At 39.0% G+C, this 26989-nt stretch overlaps 1 protein-coding gene across 1 annotated transcript in view; it reads left to right on the top strand.

The window, feature by feature from the left end:
* The window catches only part of PCCA (propionyl-CoA carboxylase subunit alpha), a 326677-nt gene that overhangs the window by 221805 nt on the left and 77883 nt on the right, over window positions 1-26989 (top strand). Inside the window, exons 20-21 of the mRNA XM_070751229.1 lie at window positions 15603-15701; window positions 24806-24859. Coding sequence (XP_070607330.1) covers window positions 15603-15701; window positions 24806-24859 — 153 coding nt within the window. The remainder of the gene's footprint in view (window positions 1-15602; window positions 15702-24805; window positions 24860-26989) is intronic.

The following is a 26989-nucleotide window of genomic DNA, read 5'->3' on the forward strand; positions in this document are numbered from 1 at the left end:
ATAGATTTTCTATTATATCAATTATCTCTTTTTTAATTGTTGCCCGAAGATATTTTTTTCTTGTCTATTTTTCTTATCAATTGTTCTTATGGATATATATTGGCATAATTTTAGATGATTTGGTATTACTTCCAAAATATGGTTTAAAAATACGGGAATTCTGGGTCTTTCAATGAAAGTGATGGGATATAGCATTCCACTTTTAAAAGGAAATGCTTCTTTTTAAAAACTTCTGTACATTTCTGGATTCTGTTGTGGAGTTTCAGTTTGGACATTCTAGAACTAACAAGTGTTGGTTCCTTCTTTTCTAGTTCCTATGGCCAAGGGACATGGCTCTAGCTCTTTCTTTTACTTTTGCTGCATGTTCATTATAGACCTCCTAATTAACCAGAATTCATACGTTGAAAATAATCTGTTGCAAAATTTAATTTTAAAGTTTGTTTGTTTGTTTGATTGTTTTTTATTTATTTATTCATTCATTCATTCCATTTTTATGACGCCCTTCTCCTTAGACTCAGGGTGTCTTACAGCATTTTAGCAATAGCACTTTTTAAAAGAACCAGCATATTGCCCCCACAATCCGGGTCCTCATTTTACCCACCTCGGAAGGATGGAAGGCTGAGTCAACCTTAAGCCGGTGATGAGATTTGAACCGTTGACCTTCAGATCTACAAGTCAGCTTCAGTGGCCTGCAGTACAGCACTCTACCTGCTGCGCCACCCCAGCTCATATTTTGTTATGTTGTTACTCTTTCTGTTTTGTCGTTTGGGGATAATAATGTTTATTTTTCCCATTAGAGGAACCAGAATTGAGTTCCACTCCATGCCATTTCTGGCTTATGGCCATAGATCCACTATTTAGGAAAAGCTTTAGCACTAAAAGCAAATAGGTTCTAATGGTTATTCCCGATGTATTTTGAATCTTTCAACAAGTTATTTGGGTGTCACTGTTTTTATTGCTAGGTCCTTGGGTTTGGGTCCCGGTGTTAGCAAACATCTGAATTCTGCTGTAAGCCTACACTGTCTATGCCAATCTTAATGTTTGGCATGACTGAAATAAAAGAGACACACATAATTGCACAGTAGGTAGACTGTGACCATCTGCTTTGAAGTCATAGCTTATAACCGTGAACTCCTGCTGCTGGTTTGCCCATACTCAGTTATATCTACTAGCATTTTCAGGATAAAGTTGAAGTGCCAGATATAAATCTGCCAAAGAAATAGTTAACTCTCTGCATCCTGGATATTAGCTCTTCATTTTTAACTGTTTCATTAATGGAACATGTCTGATGTGCAAGCTATTTCATCTGAAATTCATGCCCAGTGGGGAGAGTTCTCAGAATGATCCTGCCAAAGCTCTCTTTCTTTGCTCTAAATTTCATTGCCTTTCTCATGGCAAGACAGGCTTATTACCATGACTTTAATGTGGCTCTTAAGGCTTTATAGCATGAAAAGGAAATAACACTACTGTACTGACTAGATGTGCATCAGCTGTGACTAACTGTTTTGATGTAGTCTTTTCAAAAGACTAGAGCACAGCTTTCTTTCTTTTTTTTGAAACGTGTAAAGCAGCGTAGACATAGCTTCTCAGATGGATCTAATTAGTCCTTCATAGGGAATGGCTGCCTATTTGTTGCAGCTGAATTCTCATTGCGTTCACCCATAACCAGAAACACCTCGGTTCAAACACATTTTTTCCCCCCAAACAAAAAAGGGGTTTAAAGCTCCATGTTTTAGTGCTTTTTGATGTCTGTTTCTCTTTAACAAAGAGAACCTTATGTTTGTACAACTGTTGTTATTAAGAAAGCCCAGCTTTGTTGAAGAACTCGTCAGTGTCTGACCGTTGGTAAAAGTAGAAGATGTTGATATACTAGGTAGGGAAGATCAGTTACATGTTTCTCACACAGCAGGCTCATTTATTAGAAATGAAGACTGTTACGTACAGCTGACGTGGCACAGATTTGCATAGCCATCGCTGATTGGCTAGTTTAGTGGCGGGAGAACTAAACTGCTTGTCGGTGGCCAGCTGGCTATAGGAAAGCCTTTAAAAGCGGCTTCCCCATAACCTGCCGGAATTGTGTATTACTTTCAGCTACTGATTAATAAGGGTGCTGAATTGCTCCTACGCCTTGCCTCTTCATTTCCGCTCAATATAACACTGGCGATGAAGGTACTTGAAGAAGACACCTCACGGCATCTGTGGCCATCTTAGAAGTAACTATTGTCCTGCTTGGTGAAGCCTGAGGATGGCTACTCAATCACCTCCCGCTCCAGCAATCTATGCCCGAAGAATGGAAAACATACATGAGCCGTTTTTGTATGTTTCTGGAAACCAACAGCTTCCAGGATCTGCTGGAGAACAGGAAGAGGGCTCGCTTTCCAACCTGCTGTGGCTCTAAAATTTATGAAAATGGCTCAAACCCTGGCAGTACCCATAGACATGAAGTCCAACTCCTGGACAACACTCCAAACGATGCTGAAAGAACATTAAGTCCCTGCAGCAACCCTGATAGTCAGCAGGAATGAGTTTTACCATTGCCACCAACACGATGGCGAATCCATCAATCCAGCTTGCCCCAGGTCAAGGGAGATGAATTGGACCAACTGCTGCTGGACTTTCAGGCTGTCTTCGATGACTGTCTTCTCATTTAACCTAGACTCCAGTGTCACCCCATTAGGCTTAAGGCATGAAGAAACCCTTTTGCACTATGTTCCAAGGTGGATGAACAATTGGACAAGCTCATTGCCCAAGTGGCTCTAGAACCCATTGACCACTCCACATGGGAGACCCCCATTGTCATTCCAATGAAGCCTGATGGGTCTATTCATGTGTGCATGAATTACAAATTCACCATTAATAAGGTGCTACAACAAAACCCATAGCTGGTGCTTTTGATCCAACATCTACATTCCTTAGGTAGTGGCCAAATTTTCGCTAAATTAGATTGGCCCAAGCCTACCAGCAACTGCTGGTGGACACCGCTACTGCAGAAGCCCAGACAATAGTTGTTGTTGTTGTTATTATTATTATTATTATTATTAATTAGATTTGTATGCTGCCCCTCTCCGAAGACTCGGGGCGGCTAACAACAATAAAGAAAACAATGTAACAAATCTAATATTAAAAAGTAATCTAAAAAACCCCAATTTAAGAGACCAATCATACAAACAAGCATACCATGTATAAATTCTATAAGCCTAGGGGGAAGGGGAAAAATTTCAATTCCCCCATGTCTGACGACAGAGGTGGGTTTTAAGGAGCTTGCGAAAGGCAAGGAGGGTGGGGGCAACTATGATATCTGGGGGGAGCTGGTTCCAGAGGGTCGGGGCTGCCACAGAGAAGGCTCTTCTCCTGGGTCCCGCCAAATGACTGTGGGACCTAACCGGTTGCTGGGATTCATGCGGCAGAAGGCGGTCCCGGAGATATTATGGTCCGATGCCATGAAGGGCTTTATAGGTCATAACCAACACTTTGAATTGTGACCGGAAATTGATAGTAACCCATAGAGGAGCTTTTAAATGCAACTGCCAGCAGTTTGGAGTAAACGTTGCCCCGGGGCTTTTTCAAAGCATGATGTAGCGCTTACTGCAGGGCCTCCCAGGGGTGCTTCCTTATTTTGATGGCATCCTCATATTGGGTGAAAATGAGGAACACCTTTTCAGCAGACTTAGGGCCACCCTACAAAACTTTCAGGCATGTGGGCACCAAGTAAAAAAGGAGAAATGCATAATCGGCATGAAACAAGTTTTAGGATCCTTTTAATGAATGTGTGTGCTTGTAGTGTAACTTTGACTTGAAGCAGTGGTTGTCAACTTTTCTAATGCCATGGCCCCTTAATACAGTTCCTTATGTTGTGGTGACCCTCAACCATAAGTTTAGCGCCAATTCTCCCAACAGAGCTTTAAGCTGATTAGCAGAAAGTTCAAAGGGACACCCCCACTGTAAATACCTGATTGGTCAGATTGAGAAATATATTCCAAGGCGCCAGAATAGAAGCTTTAGTTCCCAACACTATGGGAAATTTGTCTTTTCCCATGGTCACAGGCAACCCCTGTGAAACGGTCATTCAACACCCCCAAAGGGGTCCCGACTCCCAGGTTGAGAACCACTTAAGAATATGCCCCCTCATGAATAAAAAAATTGAAGCAGAATCTAGCTTGAAGATTCTTCTCAAGTTTTTTACTCATTTTTTAAAAAAATATCAGATTGAACCTAGTTAGGAGTAGGTGGAATTACAGTGATACCTCGTCTTACAAACGCCTCATCATACAAACTTTTCGAGATACAAACCCAGAGTTTAAGATTCTTTTGCCTCTTCTTACAAACTATTTTTACCTTACAAACCCACCGCCGCCGCTGGGATGCCCCGCCTCCAGACCTCCGTTGCCAGCAAAGCACCCGTTTATGCACTGCTGGGTTCCCCCTGAGGCTCCCATCCATGGGAAAACCCACCTCTGGACTTCTGTGTTTTTGTGATGCTGCAGGGAAATCCCAGCAGGGGAATCCCAGCAAAAACGGGTGCTTCGCTGGCAACAGAAGTCTGGAGGTGGGGTTTCCCAGTGAGGGGAGCCTCAGTGAAATTGCATCATCGCAATAACACAGAGGTCCGGAGGTGGGGTTTCGAAGACTTCGGTGTTTTTGTGATGCTGCGATTTCACTGAGGCTCCCTTCGCTGGGAAACCCCACCTCCAGACTTCCGTTGCCAGTGAAGCGCTTGTTTTTGCGATGCTGGGATTCCCCTGCTGGGATTCCCCTGCAGCATCGCAAAAACACAGAAGTCCAGAGGTGGGGTTTCCTATGAAGGGGAGCCTAAGAAGAATCCCAGCAGTGCAAAAACGGGCACTTCAGCTGGCAAAAGGGGTGAATTTTGGGCTTGCACGCGTTAATCGCTTTTCCATTGATTCCTATGGGAAACATTGTTTCGTCTAACAAACTTTTCACCTTAAGAACCTCGTCCCGGAACCAATTAAGTTTGTAAGACAAGGTATCATTGTACTTGTATAACAATTGCTTTGGTGAGAACGGAAAATTGCTGCTCTAGAGTTGATTTTGCAACGAGGATGGCCATATAAATAAAAGTAAATACTGAAGGAGGAAAAAGGTCAACTCTTCATCTTAGGCTCTTCCAATTGCTCCATGCACTCTAATTTATCTGGGAATGGGAACTATCAATATTTAAATTTCTGATTGGTTTTCATCTTGTAGTCTAAATCAAAATATCAATGCCCATATGTTGGGTAGACCTTTACCCAAGTTTGCCTTTATTTCTCAGAAACATCTGAGCATCTTGAAACAAAAGCTTGCAAAAAATGTATAAGAAGCTGAAATGAGTTTGTCCTTGATTTTTCTAAAACTATTAGAGCATAGTGTGTACTAGCCATAATAAATCTAACATTTATAAGTCATTTTTTTTATAAAACATCCTTTTTGTGATTTATTATCACATTATTTAAAAAGAAAAGAAAAGAGGACACTGTGGTGATTGAAATTCATTTGTGGCAGTTTCAAAGCCAGAACTCTCGATTTTCTTAGCCATCAAAGCTCATTCTCTTAGAACAGTATCTATTTTATGAGTGTAAAATTTTCTTTTTAACAAAGTTCTTTTTAACAAAGTTCTGTGAAATTACAAAAAGATCAGATATCACTTTTTTAAAAATAGCTTTTAGTACTCAATGGTTTCATTTAGTAGAAGCATTCTTATACTTTCTTCATTCTGTAACCAAATCATTTTGTAATGTGATGTCACAAAAGCCATACTGATCAGATTAGATCATCTAATTTTGCATCTAGTCTTCCAAATTGGCCTGCCATAAACTTTTTTAAATAGAAATAAATGATAGGCTTATAATATAATACCTTGTTCTCTGATTCATCACCAGATCTCAATATTCAGAATGTTCCATTTGAAGTTAAAAGTATACTTAACTTCTATGACTAATTGTCATCAATAGATCTTTTACATGCAGTGCTTTTTTTTAATGATCTGGGATCACATAAGTGCATTGTGATAATGATGCATAAATTAATTTTATATTATTTTAATTAACTCTCCTTACAGCCAAGCCATTTAAGGAAGTGGTCATCACTGGATCATGAGCAGCATCAACTATTACGTTTTGTACTTTTGTTCTATGTATGAGAAAGTACTTTTATTTTTTCCAAAATCTGTGACCTCTCTTTCCTTAGATAATTTTCAAATTGGTTCTTTTCAATCTTTTCAAATTTATTCAAAGAGGAAAAAACAAAAAACAGTTGATATGCTTAATTTAAATGGCCTCGCTAAAACACAGCTACTGCCTAATTTTTAACAACTTACTAACCAAATTTGTATTGCATGAATCCTTATAATAATTTAGGTATACTCATAGACCAAAACTGTTAAATATCCAAGGTATAGCTACTGTTTGCAATAGAAAGTAATCATACAAAGATTACGTTGTAGCCCAGCAGCTTCTTTTAAAATGATGTGTATAACTTTTTCCTCAGTGTGTCTCCCTTTTTTCTCTTAAGGAAATAAAGTTTGGAAGAGAGAAAACCAAACCATTGTCAGGTTGCAGTCATAATTCATTAAATGTAGTTATATTTAACTGCATTTTGTGCACGTTTACAAAATCGCTCACAGTTTGTTTTTTGTTTGTTTATTAATTAATTAATTAATTAATTTTATTAATTAATTAATTCATTAATCGATTAATTCATTAATCGATTAATCGATTAATTCATTAATTCATTAATCGATTAATTAATTAATTAATTAATTAATTAATTAATTAATTCATTCATTCATTCATTCATTCATTCATTCATTCATTCATTCATTCATTCGACTTCTATGCCACTCCTCCCTGAGGTCTCAGGGCGGCTCATAACATACCATAAACAATATAAATTATCTTGGATCCAATTAATTAATTTAAAAATCTAAAATCCCCAAAAGCCATAAAAAAGTGTCATTCCATTTGCTCAGCCTTCTCTCAAGATATTCATTGGCCAGGGGGCAAGAATCTAATGGCCCCAAACCCGGTGGCATAAATGAGTCTTAAGACTCTTACAGAAGGCAAGGAGGCCGGGGCCCCAACAGAGAAGGCCTGCCTAGGTCCTGCCAAATGACATTGTCTAGTTGACGGGACCTGGAGAAGGCCGACTCTGCGGGACCTGATCGGTCGCCGGGATTCATACTGCAGAAGGCGGTCTCGCAGGTATACTGGCCCGATGCTATGTAGAGCTTTATAGGTCATAACCAACACTTTGAATTGAGTCTGGAAACCAATTGGTAGCCAATGCAGACCACAGACATTATAATGTCTGACCATGCATAAAAGAATTTAACTTGTGTGGCAGAATAAAATTCAGTTCTTTCGTCTGTTTTATTATGATACTTAGCAAATAGCAAAATAATCTTTTTATGTTAAATGCTTAATTTCTTCCTTTTCTTTTGCAAATTACCAATACAGTACAATACAAATCACCAATCCACTGTATTGTCTTAGATTTTCCAATTATTTTTATTCAGTGAAAATAACATACTCTTTTCTTACTGGAGAGCTTTACTTTTATAAAGAAAAATAATGTAATGTCAGCAACAAGTCATATTGCATCTTGGTAGTCCTCACTTACCAACTGCAATTGGGACTGTCAACTCTCATTAAGTGTAACATCATGTGACCATGACTTGTGACTTCCTGCCAGATTGGTTGAAAACTGGGTAGGAAGATTATAAATGGTGATCATATGATCCTAGAATGATATGACCATCAAAAATGTACCTGGCTTTCCAAAATTGCACTCACATGTCTGAAGAAATACTGCAATCTCTGTAATTCTGAAGAGTCATAACTCTGCTTTTTTGATACTTTGAACAGCTGTTAAATGAGGCAGTCGGTAAGCAAGGACTAAAGGTACCTGTATTCAATTTTGGTAAAATATTAACTAGGAATAACAATTTTAAAGAAGATTTGGCTACAAAGTTGTAATAAATACAACAAGCATTAAAGAAACATCATTATGTAAGGTATCTTTAATGATCATAATTACAGCTGTCCTCAATTTACAAAGGTTCATTTAGTGACATTTAAAGTTACAACAGCACTGAAAAAAAGCTATTTATGATCAGTTTTTCACACAACCATGTCAGCATCCCAATGGCCCTGTAATCCAAATTCAGACACTTGGCAACTTTATTCATATTTATGGCGGTTACAATGTCCCAGGGTCATTTAATTCCCTCTTTACAACTTTCTGACAAGCAAAGTCATTGGGGAAGTGAGATTGATTTAACAAGTGTTACTAACTGAAGAAAAGTCATAAAATGGAGTAAAACTCTCGAAACAAATGTCTCACTTAGCAACAGAAATTTTGGGCTCAATTGTGGTCGGGAACTCTCTGTACTATAGAATCAAGGAGAAAGAAACTTCATAAGATACTGTCCTGAAATGTTAGCAATAAGCATGTAGCTGATAATTCTGTATCAAGGGAATTGAAAAAAGAAAAATAACAAATAGGCTAGTTCAGAAGAAGTGATTAATTAGCGTATGGGATGAAAGCAAATTATAGAGTAAATACTAAGTGGGTGATAAACATAAATGTAATAGTTTTAGGATCATTTGGATACAGTTGGGGATATAAATTACAGTGCAGGGTGTAACTTCATAATTAAAACAATGCCTATTTAAGGGCCATATTCATTTTTATTGATGCTATTACTTCTACAATAGCATACTTTAGTGTGATAACAAAATACTAATGTATAATTTTTTCTGTATACCGGTAATTTTTTAGGAAGTAAAACTTCTGTGTCTAGCTTCTTGTAACTGAGAAATAATGTGCTCCTTTTGGCTGGTAAAATCTTGTGACAGCTTTATATGTACGCTTTATAAGCATTCCATGATAACGAAACATGGAGTGATAACGAAACAAGATATTTGTAGGTGCATGCCTGCCCAATATGAGTCTAATTTAGTTCCCATATGTGAATTTTACAACAACGCTAGGTAGAAATTAAAATACAGTGTTCCCTCGATTTTCGCGGGGGATGCGTTCTAAGACTGCCCGCGAAAGTTGAATTTCCGCGAAGTAGAGATGCAGAAGTAAATACACTATTTTTATCTATGAACAGTATCACAAGCCTTCCCTTAACACTTTAAACTCCTAAATTGCAATTTCCCATTCCCTTCGCAACCATTTAGATTATTACTCACCATGTTTATTTATTAAAGTTTATTAAAAAAAATATTTATTAAAGGCAGATGAAAGTTTGGCAATGACATATGACGACATCGGGCGGGAAAAACCGTGGTATAGGGGAAAAACCCGCGAAGTATTTTTTAATTAATATTTTTGAAAAATTGTGGTATAGACATTTCGCGAAGTTCGAACCCACGAAAATCGAGGGAACACTGTATTAGTTTTCTGATAATTTATTGATAACTTTGCTGTGGTCAGAACAGAGCTAGTACCTAACCCAAATGCAGCCTGGTAAGGCACTGCTGCGGCAGCTTTAAGCCACCAGTATGTGGCTTTTGCCACTAGTTGAAGTTTCTGTTTGGAAGGTTCTCTTGGTTGCCCCAAAATATAATTTGTAGAAGCAAAAAGAAGCATTTCCTATAGAATACTTAAAATTTGTACCAGTAACATCACCAATTGTTAGTTTGTTTTAGTAGTTCAGGATAGAATCTGTTCTCTGGATGTAAGAACAATTTTCTTTCTATTTCTCAGATTAATGTAGTGTGAACAATGGGAGTGTTTTGAATGAGTAAATAACCTTCAGCCCTCTACTTTCATGTTTTTGACAATGGAAGATTAACCAGATTTAAGTCATTTGCCATAAGTATTTTTCCTTTTCGTATCAGATAAAAACACAAGTCAGCCACTCTTAATTTTATAAAGTATTGTTCCCTCATTGTTTCATGGTAGGTTCTTTGATGTGTTTTACTCTTCGTGTATTGAATTGATAAAAAGTTAGTGTGAAAACATTTCCATAAACTATTTGGAACATTCAGTTTTCCAACTTACGTAAGTACAGAGGAAAAGGTGTGCACACACCCTGGAAGAATTTGGCACCAGATTAGGATTACCTACTTCCTTTACCTTTAAAAAATTACTAATTGGGTTAACCTTGATATGACCGTGGGTTTTACTTTTTACAAGGTTGCCCTTGACATAAAGTCCTTTTAAAACATATTTTAGCCTATCAAGAATGTTCTTGACTTTTTTTGTCTGATGAGAATAGTTATTAAGCTTGGTATCCTGTGTATGAATGGGAACACTTAATTGAATGATGGATTTTTCCATGAAAAGTAATGTTTTTAGTGTTATTTCACTGATTTTTTCCTTCTTTCAGAGATTCAACTGCAACATTTATATCAGGGGTGACCAAACTTGGCAACTTTAAGACTTGTGGATTTCAATTCCCAGAATTCTGGGTGTTGAAGTCCACAAGTCTTAAAGCTGCCAAGTTTCAAGGGGTGTGTTATGGATTTCTTTACTGCCAGTTCTCTCAGGGACACGATGTGTGGGCATGTGCTCATGCACAGTACTAAAACAAAAATTTCTGTGCATGTGCAGAAGCAAAAAACCCAAAATGGTGGCACCGATGGCACTTCCAAGAGAACTGGGAGAACCAAATTGAAGCTAAGTTATGCTAAACAGCAAGGATGGGCAGCATATGTACACACTACTGCAGGTCCACCATAGGTGGTAATAGGTTCCTGGCTTAGTTTTACATTTCCAGCATTTGGGGGATAAATTCGAGAACATTTTAGACAATCTATTTATTTATTTATTTATTTTATTTTGTCCAATACAAATTGAAAGTTAAAGAGAATAAAAATGTGTAGTGGTAAATATCAGGGAAGGGATAGAAGAAGAGATATGAGAATAGAATACATCAATGAAGAGTAGAGGAAGGATATATGGATGGGAAAAAAGATATATAAAATATAGGAGAGACAATTGGACAGGGGACGGAAGGGCACTTATGCTCGCCCCTTACTGACCTCTAAGGAATCTGGAGAAGTCAACCGTGGAACGTCTAAGGGAAAAATGTTGGGGGTTGACACCACGGAGTCTGGTAATGAGTTCCACGCTTCAACAACTCGATTGCTAAAGTCATATTTTTTACAGTCAAGTTTGGAGCGGTTGATATTAAATTTGAACCTGTTGCGTGCTCTTGTGTTATTGCGGTTGAAGCTGAAGTAGTTGTTGACAGGCAGGATGTTGCAGCATATGATCTTGTGGGCAATACTTAGATCAGGTTTAAGGCGTCGTAGTTCTAAGCTTCCTAGACCGAGGATTGTAAGTCTAGTTTCGTAGGGTATTCTGTTTCGAGTGGTGGAGTGAAGGGCTCTTCTGGTGAAGTATCGTTGGACCTTTTCTAGGGTGTTGATGTCCGAAATTCGGTGTGGGTTCCAGACAGGTGAGCTGTATTAAAGGATAGGTCTGGCGAAAGTTTTGTAAGCTCTGGTGAGTAGTGTGAGATTGCCGGAGCAGAAGCTATGTAGGATAAGGTTGACAATTTTAGAAGCCTTTTTGGCGATATTGTTGCAGTGGGCTTTGGCACTTAGGTCATTTGATATTAGCATTCCAAGGTCTTTTACTGCGTGGGGGTAGGTGCCATTGATAGAACATTTTCAGTTGATTTTGTTTATAAGACTTTGCTAACGTCATCTTATAGTTTACGGTCCATGTTTTTCCCCATTCTATTAGGTTAATCGTATAGCCAAAATTCTGGGCCCAGGCAATCATGCACCCTTTGACTTGTTCTTCCAAATTATCCTGCATTAATAAATAATTGTATAGTTTAGAAATCATTTTTGCACTTGGGCCAAAGAGAATTAAGTCTATTGTGTTATTTTTTTGAAAACCAAATCTTTTTTTGTGTTCATTATATTTGGAATTGATTTGTAAAGAAGTTAGCCAGTCCAGATTTATCCCTATGTCTTGTAAATGTTGTCTTGTCAGCAAAATATCATTTTCATCTAATAATTGTTGGTATGTTAGTATTTTAGAAGGGGAGAAAAGATTAGGGTAAATAATTGATTCGTTCGGAGATATCCATTTCAGTACAGAATGGTAGTGATTTTTTCTTATAAGTTGCCAGGTTATTATTAAAGTTTTTCTTAAATAATGGTGTTTAAAGTACAGTGGTACCTCGTCTTACGAACGCCTCTTCTAACGAACTTTTCAAGATACGAACCCGGTGTTTAAGATTTTTTTGCCTCTTCTTCCAAACTATTTTCACCTTACAAACACAAGCCTGGGATGAAGGGGTTTCTTGGAGATGGAGTATTTTGCATTAACAAAGCTAGGAGAACGGAGTGCTTGCAGAGGCACTGAAAGGGTGTCTGTTGAAGAAAGAAAAGGGAGGGGCGGCTTGGAGACGAAAGAGTTTGCATTAACAAAGCTAGGAGAATGGAGTGCTTCCAGAGGCACTGAAAGGGTGTCTGTTGAAGAAAAAAAAGGGAGGGGCGGCTTGGAGACGGAGTAGTTTGCATTAACAAAGCTAGGAGAACGGAGTGCTTGCAGAGGCACTGAAAGGGTGTCTGTTGAAGAAAGAAAAGGGAGGGGCGCCCCGCTTGCCTTTCTTCCTTCCCACTCACCCTTTAGCCTAGCCTTGCTTCTTCCACCCGCCCCCTTTCACTGCTCCTCCCTGCCCTCTGTTCGCCTCCCTTCTAAAGTTTGGGATTTTCCTGAAGGATTTGCACGCATTATTCGCTTTTGATTCCCATGGGAAACATTGTTTCGTCTTACGAACTTTTCACCTTACGAACCTTGTCCTGGAGCCAATTAAGTTCGTAAGACAAGGTATCACTGTAGTTTGGTATTTTGTGGGTCTCCATCATTAAAAAGGAATGCCATCTGGATTGTAGGTCAAAGCCTTCGAGGGTTAGTAATCTTGTGTTCTTAAGTGTTACCCAATTTCTTAACATAGATAAGATCACTGCTTGATGATATAATTGAAAATTGGGGAGACCAAGGCCACCTCTGGTTCTATGATCTTGGAGGTTTTTTAGTTTAATTCTGGCCTTCTTTTTGGACCATATAAATTTCTGGATTTCCCTGTGCAAGTTATTAAAGAAGGTTTTGTTCAAATTTATTGGTGTGACTTGGAAGAGGTATAAAGAATCTTGGTAAAATATTGGATTTTATGGCGAATACTTTGCCCATCAGGGTTAGTTTCAAATTGGGCCATTTAAAAAAAAATACTTTATTAAATATGTACATTAAAAAAGAAAGAAAACGAAGAGAAAACAAAACAACAATGCAACATTTGATATATACATATAAAATTTACGAAGTCGTAGAAATGACAAAACTTACATACAAATTACAGGACAAGGATATGGAGGATTTCCATAAAACTTGGGGCAGGTGGTATGTCTGGATTGCGGAAAATAAAAGAAAAGAAAAATGGGAATAACGATAAAATTATTTAAAATATTAAATTTAGAGAGAAAAATCAAATTGATATTAAGAGGAAATATTACTACTATAAGGCACTATTATACAATTGAGAAAATGAAACAAAAAAATGGATATACTAACAGGAAAATTAACAAGATGTATATATGTGTAATAACCAATAAAGGGAAAATATTATTATAAATGAATGAGCTGCAAACCAATTACACTGCCATTTAGCAGGTGTAAATACTAAGCTATGATATCAAATAATCCATGTATAAAGCAAGATGCTTTATTTTTGTTGTATGTTATATGTCTATATCAATTTGGACCATCTTACTAGGTATTTTTGGATATCTTTAAGTAATTTATCGAAGTTATCTTTTTTAATGGTACTGTAATTTGAGGTCATCCATACGCCCAAATATTTAATTTTTTTGACTATTTTTATATTAATCAGTTCCTGCAATACTCTACAGTAGTCCCTCACCTATCGCTGGTGTTACGTTCCAGACCTGGCCGCGATAGGTGAAATCCGCGATGGGGAATTTATCGACTAATAGTACTTATTGTATTTATATTGTAATTGTTTGGTAAGTTTTCATTGTTTTAAGTGTTTATAAACCCTTCCCACACAGTATTTATTTTAGATACAGTATTTAAATACAGTATTTACAATTTTAGATATATATATATATTTTGAAAAACCTGCCGATCGAGTTCAGCGGACTGTTTAAATCTGCCGATCGGCTTCCTCAGAAACCCGCGATGAAGTGAAGCCGCAGTAGGTGAAGCGCGGTATAGCGAGGGACTACTGTATTTTGTTTCTGAGTCATGTTTTTCGTTAGAATCTGGGTCTTCCTCTTATTAATTTTTAAACCTGTTACTTCTCCAAATTTATAAATTTCATTTAATAAGATCGGTGCAGTTTCTATTGGATCTTGTATGATAAAAACGACATCGTCTGCAAAGGCTTGTAGCTTAAATTGTTCTCTTTTAATTTTAACTCATTGGATTTGATCATTATTTCTTTTATTGCTTTTGTTTGGCCCTTTGAAGCTGTTGCCGCATTCTGGAACTAGGCGCTCTAAAAGCTTCAGGCCCCCAATTGCCTGATTCCTCCCGTACTTGTTCAGTCCATCCCAAATGGCAAATGTCTGCTAACTCATGAAGTTGGCAGCCTGCTGAATTAGGTCACTCAGGTTCAGCCTCTGACTCCGAGAAGTCCAAGTCCATAACATTTTCTGCAAATTATTTAACACTTCCCACAGGGAGCTTCTATAAATGTGTTTCACTTTTCCTTCGCAATGCTAAAAAGACTCTGTTGACAAACTCTTATCTTTTGGTGTTTCCTCCTTTTGTATGCAGTGATGAAATTGAGTTTTGCTTCTTGTATGGGTTTATAGAATAGAATAGAATAGAATTTTTATTGGCCAAGTGTGATTGGACACACAAGGAATTTGTCTTGGTGCATATGCTCTCAGCGTACATAAAATAAAATATACATTTGTCAAGAATCATGTGGTACGACACTTAATGATTTTCATAGGGGTCAAATAAGCAATGAAGAAGCAATATTAATAAAAATCTTAGGATATAAGCAACAAGTTACAGTCATACAGTCAACATGGGAGGAAATGGGTGAAAGGAATGATGAGAAAAACTAATAAAATAGAAGTGCAGATTTAGTAGAAAGTCTGACAGTGTTGAAGGAATTATTTGTTTAGTAGAGTGATGGCGTTCGGGAAAAAAACTGTTCTTGTGTCTAGTTGTCTTGGTGTGCAGTGCTCTGTAGCGACGTTTTGAGGGTAGGAGTTGAAACAATTTGTGTCCAGGATGTGAGGGGTCAGTAAATATTTTCTTCGCACTCTTTTTGACTCATGCAGTATACAGGTCCTCAATGGAAGGCAGGTTGGCCGCAATTCTGATTATCCTCTGAAGTCTGTGTCGGTCCTGTTGGGTTGCAGCACCAAACCAGACAGTTATAGAGGTGCAGATGACAGACTCAATGATTCCTCTGTAGAACTGTATCACCAGCTCCTTGGGAAGTTTGAGCTTCCTGAGCTGGCGCAGAAAGAACATTCTTTGTTGTGCTTTTTTGATGATGTTTTTGATGTTAGGTGACCATTTTAGGTCTTGAGATATGATAGAACCTAGAAATTTGAAGTAATAATGGTAATAATATCCTTATGTCACAACAGGTGGAAGTCAATGGGAGGAAACTTTGTGTGACCGGTGAATGGAATTTGGCATCAGCCGTGTTATCTCTTCAAGTGGATGATGTTTATAGAACTGTCCAGGTAAAATATTTTATTGCTATTGCTTTTTAAAATTTCTACACCATTTTAAATCTTGGAAGTTAGTGTTATATCCGTAAATCTCTCTGCCAACAGCCTTGGGACATTAAAACTTTGACATCTTGCCCTGCCCAATGAATGAATGTAGGATGTGTGACATATGAATCTGTTTGTTTGGGTTTTTTTAATTGTGGGTATCTTAGAATGTAATTTTATGTAGATTTCTAATATGTTGTAAGCCGCCCTGAGTCTCTAGAGAAGGGCGGGATAGAAATTGAATTAATAAAATAAATAAATAAATAAATAAAATATAAATATCTTCTATGTTTCTAAATACATAAAATAATAAATCTGGGAAGTTAATGAAGGGATTCAAAGCTGTAAAGCATCCTTTCCAAGGCCTTCATACCTTCAAATGGTGATTAAATGACCAATTAAGAACTACTTGTAGTTATAATAATTGAGTCATCTTAAAGAGCAACTCCATGTAGAGCACATTGTAATGGTTGAAATCGCTAATGCATAATCATGAATGGGGTCTCAGTCTTGCTAGAGGTTGAGTCTTAGCCTGTTACTTTCCTTCCAGACTCTCTTAGTATCTAGAGATTAAATTTTGGTGACATTGCATAGTTGGTCTAAAATTTAGATGGGCAAGCATTAACTATCAGGGAACAGGTTTGTAATTTAGGGGCCTTTCTGGAATTAATGGCTTCTGCAGGAGCAGCGGATGGAAACTGTGGCCAAACCCTTAACTTGTGTGCCAATTGAAACTTTACCTCTGCCAGGAGCACTCAGTAACGGTAACTTATGCCCTTATCACCACCTGGCTAGACTGACCGTAATGAGCTAAACTTGGGGCTGCCCTTAAAGAATATGTGTTCCAAAATGAGTAGCCTCTATCTTTTTGGTCTTCTGCCTTTGGGAGCACATAAGTATTCTTTTTAATATGTTTGTGAGTGACATAGGGGAAGGTTTGGTAGGGAAGGTTTGCCTATTTGCCGATGACTCTAAAGTGTGCAATAGGGTTGATATTCCTGGAGGCGTCTGTAATATGGTAAATGATTTAGCTTTACTAGATAAATGGTCAAAGCAATGGAAACTGCAGTTTAATGTTTCCAAATGTAAAATAATGCACTTGGGGAAAAGGAATCCTCAATCTGAGTATTGTATTGGCAGTTCTGTGTTAGCAAAAACTTCAGAAGAAAAGGATTTAGGGGTAGTGATTTCTGACAGTCTCAAAATGGGTGAACAGTGCAGTCAGGTGGTAGGGAAAGCAAGTAGGATGCTTGGCTGCATAGCTAGAGGTATAACAAGCAGGAAGAGAGAGATTATGATCCTGTTATATAGAGTGCTGGTGAGACCACATTTGGAATACTGTGTTCAGTTCTGGAGACCTCACCTACAAAAAGATATTGACAAAATGGAACGGGTCCAAAGACAGGCTACAAGAATGGTGGAAGGTCTTAAGCATAAAACGTATCAGGAAAGACTTAATGAACTCAATCTGTATAGTCTGGAGGACAGAAGGAAAAGGGGGGACATGATCGAAACATTTAAATATATTAAAGGGTTAAATAAGGTCCAGGAGGGAAGTGTTTTTAATAGGAAAGTGAACACAAGAACAAGGGGACACAATCTGAAGTTAGTTGGGGGAAAGATCAAAAGCAACATGAGAAAATATTATTTTACTGAAAGAGTAGTAGATCCTTGGAACAAACTTCCAGCAGATGTGGTAGATAAATAAACAGTAACTGAATTTAAACACGTCTGGGATAAACATATATCCATCATAAGATAAAATACAGAAAATAGTATAAGGGCAGACTAGATGGATCATGAGGTCTTTTTCTGCCATCAGTCTTCTATGTTTCTATGTTTCTAAGTATGATTTGGCTGCCACTGTATTTGTTACCAATTGGTTTCTGGTTCCAATTTAAGGTGTGGGTTTTGACCTATGAAGTCCTTCAGGGCTTGGCACCTTTCAGTTAGCTAAAACAGTGTGCGGACTGAGGCAAGAAGATGTTGTGTTCCATGGTAACACCAACACTGTGGAATAACCTTCTTGTGGAGGGCAGAGTGTCTCCTTACAAAAGCCCTGGTAGACTGAGATATTCCAGAGAGCTTTTTCCCAATTTGATTTGATATTCCCATCATTTATTTTTTATTGAGTGTTATCGCTGGACAACCCGTGATATATTGGCTCATTGTTTCAGAGATACTTCCTTGCCAAAATTCCTCAATGCCTTCAACAATTGCAGAGCTTCTAACACACTTTTAAAAATTTAGAGAGGTATTCTGCTTTAAAAGTAGCCCGTGTTGAAGTGTATATCGCGGGCAAATATCAGCAGTTGACCACAGGAAATGTTTTATGACATTTTATATTATATCATGCAAATGCTTTATGATAATTTTTATCTCATAAAATTTGCCAAATTACTATTCCATTGGAGTAATGGATTCCAGATTTTTGGGGTATTCTATACCTTTTTTCCAAAATAATTCATTGTATCAGCCAGTTAACAATTGCAGTCACAGAAAGTTAGTAGCAAATAGTTTGTATTGCTATGATTTTTTATTTTTTTAATTGAGTATAATAATAATAATAATAATAATAATAATAATAATAATAATTTATTAGACTTGTATGCCGCCTCTCTCCGAATACTCGGAACGTCTCACAACAAAATATAAAGCACAAATCTAATATTAAAAATGGTTATAAAAATCCAATTAAACCATACATAAAATGAAACAGCTAAGGGTCAGTTATTTGCAAAAGGCAAGGAGGGTGGGGGCAGTCCTAATCTCCATGGGAAAGTTGATTCCAGAGGGCCGGGGCTGCCACAGAGAAGGCTTTATATTGTACTTTTTCCTGTGAAAGTTTACTACTGTGATGGCATAAAATATATTTAATAAATAAATATTTTTTTATAATTTCTCTACCTTTAACATAAAAGGACTAGATACATTATCTTTTAAAAGAAAAAACACATTTACATTCAGATACATTTTGCAATCTATGTCCTACTATATCATGTATACTACTGTATTTCTTCTGGATAAAAATAAAAAAGATTTTTAATACATAATTAAAAATATGTATTACTATCTATAATCCTTATAGATTAAAATGTTTGGAATCTGGACCCTCATACCCACAGTATTTCACCTTGATGAAATCTGAATCAGAAAATATCACATTATGGTATTTACATACAATATTCAGGTTTTGTCTTTTTTTTTCATAGATACTGATAAAACACCTGCACAATCTTGATACCCCTTTCACCTTTGTTCCCATGTCAACTATTCATGTAGTGGATTCTTTTCCCCAGATAAGGAAATTTGTTGCTCCCCAATATAAAAGAGAGAAAGATGAAGAATGCTCAATGTTTTTAAAAAAATTAAAGAATATTATTTACTTAACTAATTGACAAACTCCTCATTAATTTGTATCTGTTTGCTTTGGCACATACATTCTTCATTGTAGGCCCTGGTAATTTGTTCTTCTTTACAGTTTCCGAAATGTGATTGTGTTTCCTCCAGCAGTTGGGAAAACTGTATATTCCTGTTTCCTTTACAAATGTAAATGTCAGGTTTTTTGGTATGATTTTTTTCCCCATATTTTCCATTTTGTTAATCTTTTTTGTTGAAATATGTCCCGGCTTGTTTCATTCTCCTTTGTTTTCCTGCAATCTGACAGGATGGCTAAAACATGATGTATTAATTGAAGGGAAAGAAAAAATAAAATAAAAGGCAATATTGTTGTTTTTATTTAAAATGCAGCCATTATTGTTTAGAAGGGAAATGTGTCCCATAACCATTCCTTTCATGAAGCATCTGAAAATTAGGTAATATGACAAAGTTATCTTAAAATACAGTGTATATGTATTTCTATGTGTATGTGTTCTTATTAAATAATAATAATAATAATAATAATAATTATTATTATTATTATTATTATTATTATTATTAATTAGATTTGAATGCCGCCCCTCTCCGCAGACCCGGGGTGGCTCACAATGATAAAAACAATATATATTGACAAATCTAATAATTAAAATCTAAGATAACAATTGTACATTTAAAAATCTAAAAGCAAGGAACCCCAATATAAAAAACATACATACAGTCATATCATGCACTAGAACTACATAGGCAGGGGGAGATGTCTCAGTTCCCCCACGCTTGACGACAGAGGTGGGTTTTAAGGAGTTTACGAAAGGCAAGGAGGGTGGGGGCAATTCTAATCTCCAGGGGGAGTTGGTTCCAGAGGGCCGGGGCCGCCACAGAGAAGGCTCTTCCCCTGGGTACCGCCAAATGGCATTGTTTAGTCGACGGGACCTGGAGAAGGCCAACTCTGTGGGACCTAACCGGTCGCTGGGATTCGTGCGGCAGAAGGCGGTCCCTGAGATAATCTGGTCCGGTGCCAAGAAGGGCTTTATAGGTGATAACCAACACTTTGAATTGTGACTGGAAACTGATCGGCAACCAATGCAGACTGCGGAGTGTTGGTGCCTATGTTATCCTGCTATTCCTTCCGCATCCCTTATTTCACAATGTAAAATAGACATTTGGACCTAACTGAGCAAAGATAAAGGGTAAACCTGATTTGTTTGTTGGTTTATTTGTTATGCCTTCAGATTAGTGGCAGTTGATTCTTGACAAGTGCTTGAACAAGACAAGTTTTCTTAACAAGATTTATGGAAATGTTTTTTGCCTTTGCCTTCTTCCTAGGGCTGAGAAAAGGGGATGACCCAAAGAGCCCAATTGGCTTTTGTGCCTAAGGCAGAACTTGAACTCATGGCTTCCTGATTTTAATTTGGTTTCCCAATTTTAATATTTTCCTTGGTAGTTCTTTCATTAGGGTGTTGTGGTTAGCTCTGGCCCAGCTCCTGCCCCAAGGACTGTAGATGTGGGGGAGACATCCACATGCTGCAGGCCTGTTTTGCTCCCGGTGGAGTCTACTGATGAAGGCTCCTCTGACCAAGAAGACATGAGTGACAGGGAGGAGGAGAGTGTGGCAGACAGCTCAGAAGGAGATCAATTATCTAGCTCCTCCTTGGATTCAGAACAAGAGTTAATGATACAGCCATGCATGTGGAGAGCGATGCATAGGCAACAACAACTGAGAGATTATTATCAAAGAAAATGAGGCCACCTGTGGTTGGGTGGGGCTGTGGTGATTAGTGAGGCTGCTATAAATAGCAGCCTGTGGGTTTGGCCATTGTGGAGGATTATCTGATCGTTGTGTTTCGTGCCTGCTTTGCTGACTTTGACCTTTTGTGTGCTGATTTCCCCCCGCTTTGAAACTAAACCAGAGCAAATTGTGTTTCACTTTGTGAAAGAAGAAGGACTGTGAATTGCCTCACAGCTGCAATCTAAGTATCACAGAACGGATAAGGGACTTGTACAAATTACCAGTTTGTTTGGAGACCAGTGCTCTTTGCTATACCAAAAGAGGGCTTAGTTTAAGTGAATTTTCATTATAAAGAACATTGTTTTGAATTTTCAAAGGTGTGTGTGTGTCTGAAATTTGTACCTGTGAATTTTTGGGAGGAGTCTACCAGAGAGCCCGACAGAACATAGGGTATTGCTTTCCACCTGATTCTTTGCTATTGTCTGTTGTACATTACTCTTGTTAAGCAAGAGAAGAAAAATGGAAGTCATTTACAAGGCTACTTAGCCCAAGACTAAGGAGTCATCTATAACAGGGATCTCCAACCTTGGCAACTTTACGACTTGTGGACTTCAACTCCCAGAATTCCTCAGCCAGTGGCTGAGGAATTCTGGGAGTTGAAGTCCACAAGTCGTAAAGTTGTCAAGGTTGGAGATCCCCTAATTATAAGACTCCTTAGTCCAAGAAGAAAAAATCAGGAATTATCTTGGGGCAATTAGACCTTGCCCCTCTGACCAATAAATGTAATGTATGGCGTGATTGGACTGTATGATTGCTCATTACATTAAGGTTTTTAGTTGTATTTTAAATTACAGTGGTACCTCTACTTAAGAACTTAATTCATTCCGTGACCAGGTTCTTAAGTAGAAACGTTCTTAAGTGGAAGCAATTTTCCCCATAGGAATCAATGTAAAAGCAGATAATGCAGGCAAACCCATTAGGAAAGAAATAAAAGCTCAGAATTTGGGTGGGAGGAGGAGGAGAAAGAAAAGGAGGAGAACAGTCGCTGCTGAAGGAATAAGGTGATGTGAAGGGAATCAAAAAAATCCAAAACTTTAAGGCTCAAAAAAAGGGGGGGGGACTCTGAGGTGGTGAGGAGGAGGAAGCGCCTCCCTCCATTTGCTCTAGGCTGCCAAAGCCTCTTTAAGCGCCACTGAAAGGCTCCTCTGGCAGCCCAGAAAAGCCCGAGATGGCCAGGATTAAAGGGGGAATGGCAGGAAACTGGCCGGGCTTTCGTGCCGCTCTCAAATTTCCTGGGAAATTTTTCTGGGCTCAGGTTCTAAGTAGAAAATGGTTCTTAAGTAGAGGCAAAAAAATCTTGAACACCTGGTTCTTATCTAGAAAAGTTCTTAAGTAGAGGCGTTCTTAAATAGAGGTACCACTGTATTAGATTTGCGCTACATGATTATGTTTGTATCTATTCTGTGAGCCGCCCTGAGTCTTCGTAGAGGGGCGGCATACAAATCTAATAAATAATAATAATAGTAATAATAGTAGTAGTGATAGTAATAGTAATAGTAACAACAACAACAACAATAATATTAATAATAATATTAATATTAATAATATTAATAATAATATTAATAATAATAATAATAATAATAATAATTAATAATAATAATAATAATAATACCCTTTCTGCTGGCACGTGGGTTGTCGCCCCAGGCCAGATCTCTGTGGTGTTTCTTTTGTGAGCGTCTGTCCATACGTGCACAAGTGCATGTCCACGCGTTTGCATGCACACACACTCCTTTCAGTTTGGCCGTGCGTGTGTGTGAAGTTTGGACAGTCGGTGTCTAAAAGGTTCGCCATCACTGACCTATTAGCATATAATGTACAGATGGTAACAGCCACTAGATACAACAGACAGGCACAAGTCTAGCAGAATGCCTCCATGAACACCAACAAGCAGTCAGAAGATATAAGGAAAACTCTTTAATTTCACAACATATGGACAAACAAAACCTCATGACTGCTAATATCAAATAAAAAAATGCTAAGGAATTCTTAAAAAGCTTGGCATTCAGACAAATCAGCAATCAAGACACTTAGTGATAAACCACATTTAGATGCTACTCAAATGAGACAATTAAAAAAAACAGAGAAGGAAAGAAAAGCCAGAACAATGCCCAGCAGCCAACATCTAGATTAGCAGGCAATTAATCAAGCAGAAAACAATATCCTAATCAATGAACTACTGAGAACAAAACCAATACTCCCATTAATATTGGCAGGAGAAGTTATCATATATAGATGTAGAGCAAACCCCACACTTATTTATTTATTTATTTATTGATTGATTGATTGATTGATTGTATGCCGCCCCTCTCCGGAGACTCGGGGCGGCTAACAGCAACAATAAAACAGTGTACAATAGTAATCTAATACTAAAAATGATTAAAAACCCATTAATATAAAAACCAAACATACATACATACATACATACATACCATGCATAGAATTGTAAAGGCCTAGGGGGAAAGAGGATCTCAATTCCCCCATGCCTGATGGCAGAGGTGGGTTTTAAGTAGCTTACGAAAGGCAAGGAGGGTGGGGGCAATTCTAATCTCTGGGGGGGAGTTGGTTCCAGAGGGCCGGGGCCACCACAGAGAAGGCTCTTCCCCTGGGTCCCGCCAAGTGACATTGTTTAGTTGACGGGACCCGCAGAAGATCCACTTTGTGGGACCTAACTGGTCGCTGGGATTCTTGTACTGATGACATTACTTAGTTGAGTAATAAAATGTCTGCAAATAAAAATCCACCCTCAGAGAGTGCTAAGGATGCTACGGTTCAACCCGGAACAGTGGTGAGCTACTAGCCGGAATGCTAAATTGGGCTCACCACTGTGGCTCGTGAGTGCTTGCGCGACCAGCGTGATTTTGCTTCTGCATCTGTGGAGGTAGCAAAATCACGCAGGGAGCCGCAGGTGCGCCTGTGTTTCAGCATGCGCGAAAGCAAAAAAAAATTCACCGAAACATGGGGGCACCTGTGGCTTCATGAGTGATTTTGCTACCTTCCCAGGTGCAAAAGCAAAATTGCGCTGGCCCTGCAAGCACTTAAGGGCAGTGGCGGCGAACCCAATTCAGCGTTCCGTCTAGTAGCCCACCACTGCCCTGGAGCTACGTGTATTCTCTTCTATTGGACTTGCAGCAGTATTTGATCCTGTAAGAGTTGTAACATTTCACACAAACATAAGCAAAGACAGCACTGAATCACTATCAAAGGGCTTGGGAGAGTCTTGGGGATGAAAATGGTAGAAGTGGCCTGACGGTCACTTACCTCAAATCTGTGCATCTGCTGAGGCAAGCTGCAGCTCTCCAAAGCATATGCCTTTTAATTAAATTCGGGAGTTGGAAAAGATGCTACCAGATGCCTTCTGCTTTTTTTTTTTATCACCATAGAATAACATGGCTCTTCTCATACGATGTCCCAAATCATTAAGTACATTTTATGGTTGAATGGAGATGATGATCTATTGCATAGGCCAAATATTAACCCATTGTATTGAGCTCAAATAAATTTGTTGCAGAGCTCTGTGTAAGTGGAAACAAGACAAACAGACAAGATTTACAAAAATGCTAGACAAAATTAGTAGGAGTCTCTGACAATATATGTGGACACATTTAAGATTCCTATCTTATTTGATCATTGAATGATGGAAAGAGAATTGATTATAGTCGATTCTGATTGTTTGATTATAGTCCATTTTTGAATCCTGTGCCCATTCAATTCAGCTGTGAAAACTAAATGCTATCAAACATTAATATAAATCTTATTTTCTTGTATCACATGCATTTCTGCTCTAACCATGAGTTTCATTGAAAGTGACATGTGCATAATGTCTCCAATTTCATAAGCCATTTGTCAGAATTCTTAGGGAGAAAATTTCTTGTTGATAAGACTGTAATTGTTATTCTGTTCCTTCCAGTGCATTTCTCGAGATGCTGGTGGAAACCTTAGCATTCAGTTTCTTGGAACAGTGGTGAGTAATGCTCAACTTTACCGGCTATTTTATATACTTTATATAGACATTTTATAAAAAAAATAACATATAGTTTTCATTTAATATTTTATACACATTTAACATACAGTGTTCATTTTACATTTCTGCATTACAGTGGTAACTCGTGATATGAACCTCTCGTGATACAAATCCTTCGTGATACGAACCCGGGGTTCAGAAATTTTTTGCTTCTTATGAACTTTTTTCGGCTTACGAACCCACCGCAGATTGCAAAATGTTGCTCCGCTGGGCGCCACTGCCCGGCTGTCACCTTTTAAAACAGCCGGGGGGCTTCTTAGCGTTCTCCTGAACGCCGAACCTGGAAGTTCGGGTTTGGGTTTGGGTTCCGGAGGCCGCCGAGAAGCCCCCCGGCTGTTTCAGAAGGTGACAGCCAGGCAGTGGCGTTTCTCGGCAGCCTCCCGAACCCGAAAAGTTTGGGTTTGGGAGAACGCCGAGAAGCCCCCCGGCTGTTTTAAAAGGTGACAGCCGGGCGGCGGCGCCCAGCGGAGCGCCATTTTGCGATTTTTTCCCCCCCTTTGCACACATTAATCGCTTTTACATTGTTTCCTATGGGAAACAATGTTTCGTCTTACAAACTTTTCACCTTACGAACCTACTTCCAGAACCAATTAAGTTCGTAAGACGAGGTATTACAGTGATCCCTCGATTATCGCGAGGGTTCCGTTCCAAGACCCCTCGCGATAATCGATTTTTCGCGATGTAGGGTTGCGGAAGTAAAAACACCATCTGCGCATGTGCGCCCTTTTTTTCATGGCCGCGCATGCGCAGATGGTGGAGTTTGCGTGGGCGGTGGGGAAGACCCAGGGAAGGTTCCTTCGGCCGCCCAGCAGCTGATCTGCTCGGCAGCGCAGCGAGGAGCCGAATCGGGGTTTCCCCTTTGCGTGGGCGGCGGGGAAACCCCGATCTTCGTCTGCTCGCTGCTGCTGCGGCCGCCCAGCAGCTGATCTGCTCGGCAGCGCAGCAGCAGCGAGCAGACGAAGATCGGGGTTTCCCCGCCGCCCACGCAAAGGGGAAACCCCGATTCGGCTCCTCGCTGCGCTGCCGAGCAGATCAGCTGCTGGGCGGCCGAAGGAACCTTCCCTGGGTCTTCCTCGCTGATGCCCCCGCTCGCCCGCCCGCCACCCGCCCGCCGCCCGCCGCCCGCCAGCAAGAGGGGGAGAGATAGAGAAAGAGAGAGAAGGAAAGAAAGAGATGAGAGAGGGAGGAAGAGAGTGTGAGAGAGGAAGAAGCAAGATAGAGAAAGAGAGAGAGAAAGAAAGATGAGAAAGGAAGGAAGAGAGTGACGTCATCGGGTGGGAAAAATCACGATATAGCGTTTCGCGAAGAACGAGATCGCGAAAATCGAGGGATCACTGTACTGTATTTAGTTATGTATGAATACTTGGATTTTTTATTTATTTATTTTTTATTTTATTAGATTTATATGCCACCCCTCTCCGTAGACTCAGAGCGGCTCACAACAAAATAATAACAGTGTAACAAATCTAATATTAAAAACATCTAAAATCCAACATTAAAACCATACAACACAATCATCCCGTGCGTAAACTATATAAGCCTGGGGGATCTTCATTCCCCTATGCCTGGCGATATAGGTGGGTCTTTAGCAACTTACAAAAGGCAAGGAGGGTGGGGGCGGTTCTAATCTCGGGGGGGTAGTTGATTCCAGAGGGCCGGGGCCACCACAGAGAAGGCTCTTCCCCTGGGGCGCGCCAGACGACATTGTTTAGTCGACGGGACCCAGAGAAGGCCAACTCTGTTGGGACCTTATCGGTTGTTGGGATTCGTGCGGCAGAAGACGGTTCCGAAGGTATTCTGGTCTGATGCCATGTAGGGCTTTGTGATTATTTTTTATTTTATTTTTAATTTTGATTATTGATTGATTGATTGATTGATTGGATTTATATGCCGCCGCTCTCCGTGGAAAGGAGAAAAAACTTTCCCCTCCATATTTTGAGCATTTATTGTTTAGAAATAAGGAGAAATTTCCTGATGGCTGTTGTGGTTAGCTCAGGCCCAGCTCCTGCCCCAAGGACTGTGGATGTGGGGGAGACATCCACATGCTGCAGGCCTGTTTTGCCCCTGGTG

The sequence above is a fragment of the Erythrolamprus reginae genome, chromosome 4, assembly GCF_031021105.1.
Source record: "Erythrolamprus reginae isolate rEryReg1 chromosome 4, rEryReg1.hap1, whole genome shotgun sequence".
NCBI lineage: Eukaryota > Metazoa > Chordata > Lepidosauria > Squamata > Dipsadidae > Erythrolamprus > Erythrolamprus reginae.